General features: G+C 31.9%; 1 protein-coding gene across 6 annotated transcripts; it reads right to left on the bottom strand.

Annotated features, from left to right (window-relative positions):
- Positions 1–1,814: 1,814 nt before the first annotated feature.
- On the bottom strand, positions 1,815–5,238 carry LOC104773797 (putative syntaxin-131). Of its 6 annotated transcripts, none has more exons than XM_010498451.2 (14): positions 4,693–5,236; positions 4,129–4,498; positions 3,978–4,028; positions 3,795–3,825; positions 3,591–3,697; positions 3,394–3,443; positions 3,114–3,219; positions 2,911–2,999; positions 2,758–2,831; positions 2,639–2,681; positions 2,487–2,547; positions 2,364–2,389; positions 2,208–2,285; positions 1,815–2,107 (listed from the first exon to the last, which is right to left on the bottom strand). In XM_010498451.2, the coding sequence occupies exons 5-14, from the start codon at positions 3,631–3,633 to the stop codon at positions 1,970–1,972; spliced, it is 708 nt and encodes a 235-aa protein (XP_010496753.1). In that variant the 5' UTR covers positions 3,634–3,697; positions 3,795–3,825; positions 3,978–4,028; positions 4,129–4,498; positions 4,693–5,236; the 3' UTR covers positions 1,815–1,969. The 6 variants fall into 6 exon arrangements, with proteins under 6 accessions (XP_010496753.1, XP_010496755.1, XP_010496757.1 ...); XM_010498453.2 differs by having other exon boundaries at positions 5,064–5,235; XM_010498455.2 differs by having other exon boundaries at positions 3,563–3,697; positions 4,129–5,238.
- Between the last annotated feature and the right edge of the window lie 2,833 nt (positions 5,239–8,071).

Raw genomic sequence — 8,071 nt, 5'->3', positions numbered from 1 at the left:
TTAACTTTGAGTGACAAAATCAGATAAGTCTAAGTATATTGACAAAAATGAATTGTTCTTAATGCCTGCTTGTTCATATTGCTAGTGCGACAGTGTGGTAGTATGTTCAAGGTTGATTGTTACTAGTGCGATAGTGTGGTGACAAGGTTTTAGAGGTTCATTGTCTAGGAAATAATTGTTTGAGGCATGTAAGGCATCCGTATCGGTCTAGAACACTTAGGATTCGATTACCCCCATCCTTAGGAACTTTTGTATTTCATTCTTTGCATTTTCCTTACTTACTCGACTACTTACCCGATCAGGTACACGATAACCTGTATCGAGTAATACCTCGAGCTGTTCATAGTTCACTTGCATACTCGATCACCCCACTCGATCCTGTACTCGATTGCTTGCATCGAGTGCTTAGGTCGTGTGGTTTACTTGTTTATATTCTCTTGCTTTGTTTATATTAGCATTATTAGAACCAAACCCCCTTATTGCTTGGCTTGACTTGCTTGATTCTGATTGCATCCTATCTGCTAGCATACCAACCATTTGGATTGATAACCCTTTGTACTACAACTGCAGAGGGAATGGATACCCTTGGTGAAAACTAGTCTATCAGTAGACTAATGGCCTGTTGCGACAGATTTATGCGACAGACCTCATCCTTTACAGATATTTTTGGTATACTTTGTTTGTTTTTCTCAATAGTTTTCGTAGTGTATTGGTAGACTTCTAGTCTGTGGTAGATTTAGCAGGCATTTTTGACAGCTGTAAAGTCTTACCAAAATAATACGAATTTGTTTGAGCTGGCAAAAACAGTCTAGCGTTGCGATAGACTTATTGGGGATAGATCTAAATACGTTTGCTGTTCTTCCGATTAATGGTGTTCATGTAATAAAGTTTGTAGCAGATTCATCAATTGTGTTCTGTTTATTGGCCGGAGCAAACGTCTTTTTCCTACTCAGTTTCGGAAATCTTTCCTCTGGGTTCATCCATGGAAGAGCAAGATATCGTTTCGAAAATCTATATAACTCACTTTTTATAGGTTTTTAATTTAGAAATCAGATGTTGAGATGAAAATCTATAATAGTTGAGTAAAAACCCCACAAGTGAAACAAAAAAAAATAGACATAAGTCGTGAAAAAATAAAGTGAGGCAAGGAAAATTAGGATTTTCAATCGTATGTTAGAGGTAGAAGATGAGGATATTCTGGTAATTTCGGGTTCATTAAACCTAAAATCGAACGTGTACGTACATATAAATATGTACGTACATATGAATGCATACGTACGTAACGTTCTTGAGATTAGTTTACATACATAACGTTCTTTTGCTTAGTGTCCATAAATCCGTTTTAATGAACGATATAGCTGATCATGCATCTTATGCAGATAAACTTCTTACTCTTTTGGGTTCATTATTCCGTAAATTGTAGCTGATCATGCATCTTATAGTTCACTAACTTTTGTGGAATCTATATTTTACAAATTCATTATACGTCAAAACCTTCTCAAAGATATCAGTATTGCCTCCGGACGCCCTATGCATCGAAGGACGGACAACTTATGCAGCAAAGGATGCCCGTTATGCTTCATCCTTCTCTGAGGTCTTCCTTTGAAGCAAATGTGAAGTTTGAGGTATCTTTTTCTCTTCTTTTTCTCATCTTTGTAAATCTGATTAAGGTTTCTTTTATCCTTTTTCTAAAATAGTTTTTCTGGATTTGTTTTGACACACTACAAATATAAAAGATAAAGGTATATTTCAACAGAGTTTTAATACACATTTGCTGTCTCCTGATTCACATTCATATTCATTAGGCTGAGATGTTCACTGAAAATAGTTAATTCATTAATCCGGTCAAAAGAATACATCATTTTCGTAGTGATAGTGGAAGGTCAATAGTATGAGATGTGATGAATACACATATGCATATATATTGTTGTATACAGAAGCTCCTGAAGCAGGGAGAGAGAAGAGAACCTTAGGCACCACCATTTTTCTGTGTCCATGGTTTGAGAACAGAGATAACAGTAATGATAATGATGATAAGAAGAATAATGATGTCCATGGTTTGAGAACAGAGATAGCGTTCCTGAATCTCGGCCAGCGTATCCATTATCTGCACAGAGCCAGCAAATAACCTGACTTGAGTAGAGCCCGTTATAGTTGTCTTGTTGAACAGGAGGTAATCATCTGAGTGCGGGAACTTAGTTACAAACTTGTCCTCGTCCTTGCTCCCTGATCGTTTTCTGGAATATCTGCTCACTGTCTCCAGTTTCGATCAATCTATCAACTATCTACACACCCGGAAATTGACTATCATGAACTGATTCAATAGATTCCAATCAATAAAATTAGAGTTTTTAAGTCCTTGCCTCTTCATCAGCTCGTTGACCAGTCACTAATCATTGTCAAGCATTAGAACAGTGAAAAACAATTAGCTCTGTGAAGATCATTAATGGAACTATTGAATCTTCAGAGAGATTTTCAATTCAAACCTGTGAACACACGCCTCTCTACAACTTCTCTGTATTCGTGTTGAATGTTCTGTCTAAGAGTCTGCAGATAACAAAGGTAAGAGCTAAGGATAACTTTCTTAGAGAGCTTTTAACTTTTTCAGAATTTGCTTAAAGCCCTTCTTTAAACTTACTTGGAATTCAGATATATTTTCCTTAAATTTCTTCTTCACCGCACTGCCGAAGAAAAAAGTGTTAAGGACGACTGAAAGATACACATAGCCATTCTTGAGTTTTAAAAGGCAAAACTCACATAGTTGTGGCTGTTCTTGTTCTGTCTATACCTGTTCCTTTCCCACAACTCGGTTTAGTACGGTTCTCCAGATTCTGAAGAAATCAATCTGAGTGTGAGACAAGATGAACAATAGATCATAAAAACAGATGCAACACATCTCTAAACCCTAACCTCTTGATCCAGTTCTTCGATCTTTCCTTTAATGAAACGAGAAATTCTTCCCACTTCATCAACATCTCTCTCCATCCTCTGTTTGATTGCTGCAGAAGAGACAAAAAAATATAGGAACCAAGTTTCAGTTTATCATCTAAGATTCTAAATCATCGATCAAGAACATGCGTCAGAGTTTCCAATTCGAACTCGTTAAGGTTTACATTTCATAGTAGGAGCCTTAGTGACGCCTTTCGTCTCTTCGTGTGCCCCTTGAAGCTTCTTGAGATGCTTGTCAAGCTTCTCATATTGCTTTTCGATTTCTTGGACCTGGACATGAGATATGATCTTAATAACTCAATAAGCAGCATACACATGTAACACGAATTGAGAAGAGTTTGCAGAGGGATACAAAAGCTTTACCTTTTTGAAGAAACCAGAGATCTAATGAATTCACATAGAAATATAGTTTAAAATCATAAAATAAGGCTAAACCAGACATACGAGAACAGGAACAACCAGCATCATTATAAACTCCACTTCGTCGCAGGTCCCTACACAATAAAATTCCAAGTTAAAGCAAATTGTTTTCAAAATTTAATATGAAGAGAAACACTGATCATTAACAAATTTCAAAGCAATACAAGGAACAAATAATAACACATAATCATACATAAGTGAAGGATGATATGAAATCAAGCCTGGAGGTGTTCTTCTTCTTCTGCATCGTGGAAGTTGGATCATAGAATGGTGTCGTTTATGGAATTAGTTGTTTATGCTCTCTACCTTCAATGATGATCTCCTTGACCTGATTCACAATATAATTAAACCATTAAATTGTAACTGAAACCAAGAATAAAAGCAAAGTCATCGATCAAATCAGTAGAACCATTTTATGTTGTTACCTTAAGCAAGCACGTTGGTGACGATTGTGTTCTGAATCAATNCAACGAGAGAGAGAGAGAGAGAGTCAAATAAATCAATCAAAGCCCACCTGTTCCACAGAATCAAAAAGAAACAGACCTATATGTCCTCAGTCAAAACCATATAGATTTATAAGAAGAACACACACAAAAAAAGATACATACCTCTCTCTGACTTGTTTGCTCTCTCGTCGCCATTACAATGCTTCAACGATTCTAAGAATCAAAAGACAAGAAAATGTAAATCACACACCACATCTCAGTAATTAAAAAAAAGAATCATGGAGATTTAGAAGAAGAAGGAATAAGTCCTGACCGGTTGAGTAGTAATTTCGAACCATCATCATGTTGCTCTCTTGTCGCCACTAGAACGATCTCTCTCTGTCTCTTTCTCTCAAATTTGTTGGGTTGTAACTCCTAAGGACAATATTTTTCAAGAGCTGGGATAGACTCACTTTGAGAGATGTAGAGGAGCTTAAGAGCCCCACGAAGTTGCAAAGATGGTCCTCCATGGTAATGTGCGTGATCCACGGGTGAAAAGATGGTCCTCTAAACTTTTATTCGACATGTACTCATAAACCAAAAGCCTCTAGATCCCAGTCTCGCCGTCCTCTGATGAGTTTCACAACGTTCTGATGATTCACTACCCCTAGAAACTGAACCTCTGCTAGCCATTGCTTGTGACCCTAAAATACACCATTTAACCACAGACAAGGGAAAATTCAAAAACATTTAAAGAAAACTTCAGAATTGACTCTAAAGAAACGATGTAAAGGGGCATCGATTGAACAGAGAAATAAAAAAATCACACTGAAACAAAAACCACAAACAACCGAGAAATTTTTCTCAGAACTTGACGAAGAACATCAAGAGAATTTACCAGAAAATAGTTTGCGTTTGACGATATAACAACATTAAAAATTTGTTACAAAAATGAAAAAGAAAATGGAGGAGAGCGTTAATCTGGAGAAGGAAAAAAAAAAGCTTTCGATCAAAATGTCAAAAGAAAAAAAAAAGGTAACAAAATCAAAATAGTAGTAGTAAACTAGCAAAAACTTGCGTAGTTCGCAAGATGCCTAGTGAAGAAAAAAAAAGTAGGAGAAAGAAACGAAAGTAAAGAGACGAAGAAGATCTCCCTGAAATTTTCCCAGCCCAAGAAAAAAAATTATTCTCAGAAAGAAAATAAAAACTACATCTACAACTTTGTTCTTCAAAGAGAAAGTGAACAGTGAATCCACAGAATAAGTCCACCTCTGATAATTTTCTTTCTTTTGCCATGATTTTAGTCAAAGAAGATGAATCAAATTAGAAAGTGAATCAATCTCATGTTTTTTGCCAACCCAAATTTAAGAGAATAAAAAAATCAGGAATCAATCCTTGAAGGTTTTTGTGTTCCTTATCTCTTGAAAATCAAAGACAATTTTAAATGTAAAAGGCATTATCTGTAATAAAACACACAACTCAGATATAGAAGTAATTTGCAAACTTTTATGTGTTATTTGAGTAAGTCGAAAATCTCAATGTGTTAGTCTAATAATAAACCTACTTTTATTTAATATTCTAGGTAATTTCCCTTTATATTTTTGTGTGTTTTAAAAATCAAATTTATATTTATGGTTTATCGAGTAACTGTAACAATTTTACATAATCTAATAATCACTCATTTTAAATATATTATGATTTTTTTTTTGCGTACTAAGTTTATTTATAATGATAAGGGTTATTGTCTCATTCCTTTTTAATAGCACATTGAACATAGATGAATATACAATTAGAACGTATATTCATATTCGGTTATCAATATTTCCATTTTTAATGAATAATCACACTTAATGTTGAGATTAATTTGTTTATATACTTAGATATATATAAATAATCACACATCATGATATATCCTAATTTATTGTCATTTTTATATTTATTTATGAATATATATAAATCTATATTTATTGGGAATTAAGTTTCTTTTAATGAGTTGGAGATAATCCAGGAGTAATATACTTCTTTTTATAATCAATTATAATAACTATTGAAAGCGTGTTATTTAAATTATTATGGTAATAATACTAACATAAAACTAACATTTCGTTTTATATGATTTGGTTAATAAGTTATATGTTTAATAAGTTATATGTTCTTTATTTTTATTAACTTTATATTAATTGATATGTTTTTATAGCCTCTTTAGAGTATTTTGCTTATATTAATTTTAAGAAATTAATATCTGTATTGATTTCTTATTGATTTTAAGAAATCAGTATAACTTTGACTTGTATATTTGTAAGTAAATTTTAGTGAAATTTTGCCTTAAAATAGTATTTAATTATTTTATTAGTTTTAATATTTGATATTTAAATTTGTGTGAGAAATGATGACATATCTAATTATTATTTAGTTAATTTTTTTTTAGAAAAATATAATGGCATGTTAATGTAATTAAGTAAAAAATTTAAGGGTATTTTGTTAAAATGTGCACAGAGCTCTCTGGTGGCGACACATCAGCTTTTTCAAGAGTGTGATTCGCTATTAATATATAGGGAATGTGTGGTGTATATTTGGTACAATGGGAACATGTATTACTTCCGTATTAACGTTAGAAATATAATGATCGTAGTCTATTGGGGAAATTTCAACAAATACTATTTTTGCAATATTATTTTTTAAAAATACCCTATCTTTCAAACTTTACCAAAATAGCCACTAAAAATTTGCAAATTTTCAAAATTTGTGTGTAAGCTTATAAATCTATACACAAATTACCTTTATATGTGTGTTAATTTTTTATTTATATTTTATAAATCTAATATAAATACCTTTTTAAAATAAAAGATAAATATTTTAAAATGAAAGATAAACTGTTTAAATTTTTTTAAAAAATCTTATAAACCTTTTAAAAATCTTGTAAAAACCTTTTAAAATGTTTTAAAACTTCATAAGTATTTAGATCGAGTCTAGAAGTAGTAGTTATTATCTAGAAATATCTTGTGAACAATATAAAACTTTGTAATTTTTTATATTTAAAAAGGGTATTTTAAAAATAGATAGATGAAAGGAGTATTTTTGAAAAGAGATACACCAAAATGGGTATTTCTCAAAAAAATTTGATATATTTTAATCATGAAAGATAATTAATTCAGAAAATTAGATACCTATATATTCATATTGTCTATCATAAATTTGTAATGTTTTATATTACAAAACACAATTCAACAAACACAAACTTTTTACTTCTCCTACACCAATTTACTAACAATTCCACAAATTTTTAAGAAAAAAATTAGTCGATTTGACAATTGTTCTATCAAAGATTCTCCATGAGTTTTTCTCAATTCCGTTTTCCCATATGCCCACAATCTTTGATCATGATTTATCAATGTTTCATGATTTATATTTCCCGCATTTGCCAACTATTTACTTTTCTGGCTCTTAAATTGTTTTCTGACTTTCTCATTTTATTTCTCATTTGGAAACTATATTTAGATTTTTTTTTGCTTCATATGTATCCTTTTGAATTTGCTTTGGATCGTTGACTCGTTGTCTCAATTTATTTTACAGGAAAATAATCGAACACACCGTTTCATATTCAAATTCAATATTTTATAGTTTAAATATAACGAAATTTGGAATAGATAGTCAAATAGAGCATAAACAAATGAACAAACGAACGAACGAACAAGCGAACGTATAAACTGATCTTAGACATACTAATCCATTCACCACTACCTAATGTGGCTGGTATCATATAGTCTACCATCTCTCATCTAACCGGTACTGCACTCTCTTGATTATTATGAAAACAATATATAAATGATTAGACAATTTTCTTCTCATGATGTCTTATTTAATTTAAATTTTAGTAGTAACATATAAAATGCACACAATGACGATTCTAATAAATTATTGATCCAGTAAGAAATTAATATGAATTTTTTTGACTAAATCCATGGATGGCTTAAAAACTTCATGGATGTAACGTTCGGAATTTTGTTTTGTTCTTTAACGATGGAACCCCACTTCCTTTGTCCTTTAAGATTCTTGCCCGACAAAGTACAAACCATTCGCAGAAGAAAAATGTTCAACTTTTTATTACCATTGTTCCCACACGAGATTTACACTTCTACCACTTATTGATTCTTGCTTATTAGTTATTATGGTCCACACGGTGAATCTGAATCATGTGATTTGGCATTACATTAGCTTTTAGATTTTCTTTTTCTTTTCCCTTAAGTAATAAGTTTTTTTTTTTTTTTTTTTTTTTT

Source organism: Camelina sativa, unplaced genomic scaffold (genome assembly GCF_000633955.1).
Source record: "Camelina sativa cultivar DH55 unplaced genomic scaffold, Cs unpScaffold00645, whole genome shotgun sequence".
Lineage (NCBI taxonomy): Eukaryota > Viridiplantae > Streptophyta > Magnoliopsida > Brassicales > Brassicaceae > Camelina > Camelina sativa.
Note: the sequence above shows the minus strand (reverse complement) of the source record. Positions and strands in the feature narration are given on the sequence as shown.

Bases quoted from the DNA above. Each gene is read 5' to 3' on its own strand.
- LOC104773797 (XM_010498450.2), bottom strand. From the start codon at position 3,633: ATGATCCAACTTCCACGATGCAGAAGAAGAAGAACACCTCCAG. The intron at 3,220-3,393 runs GTATGTCTGGTT...TCTCATGTCCAG, and splicing joins TGCTGGTTGTTCCTGTTCTC to GTCCAAGAAATCGAAAAGCA. The intron at 2,286-2,363 runs GCAAGGACTTAA...CCGGGTGTGTAG, and splicing joins GTCAACGAGCTGATGAAGAG to ATAGTTGATAGATTGATCGA.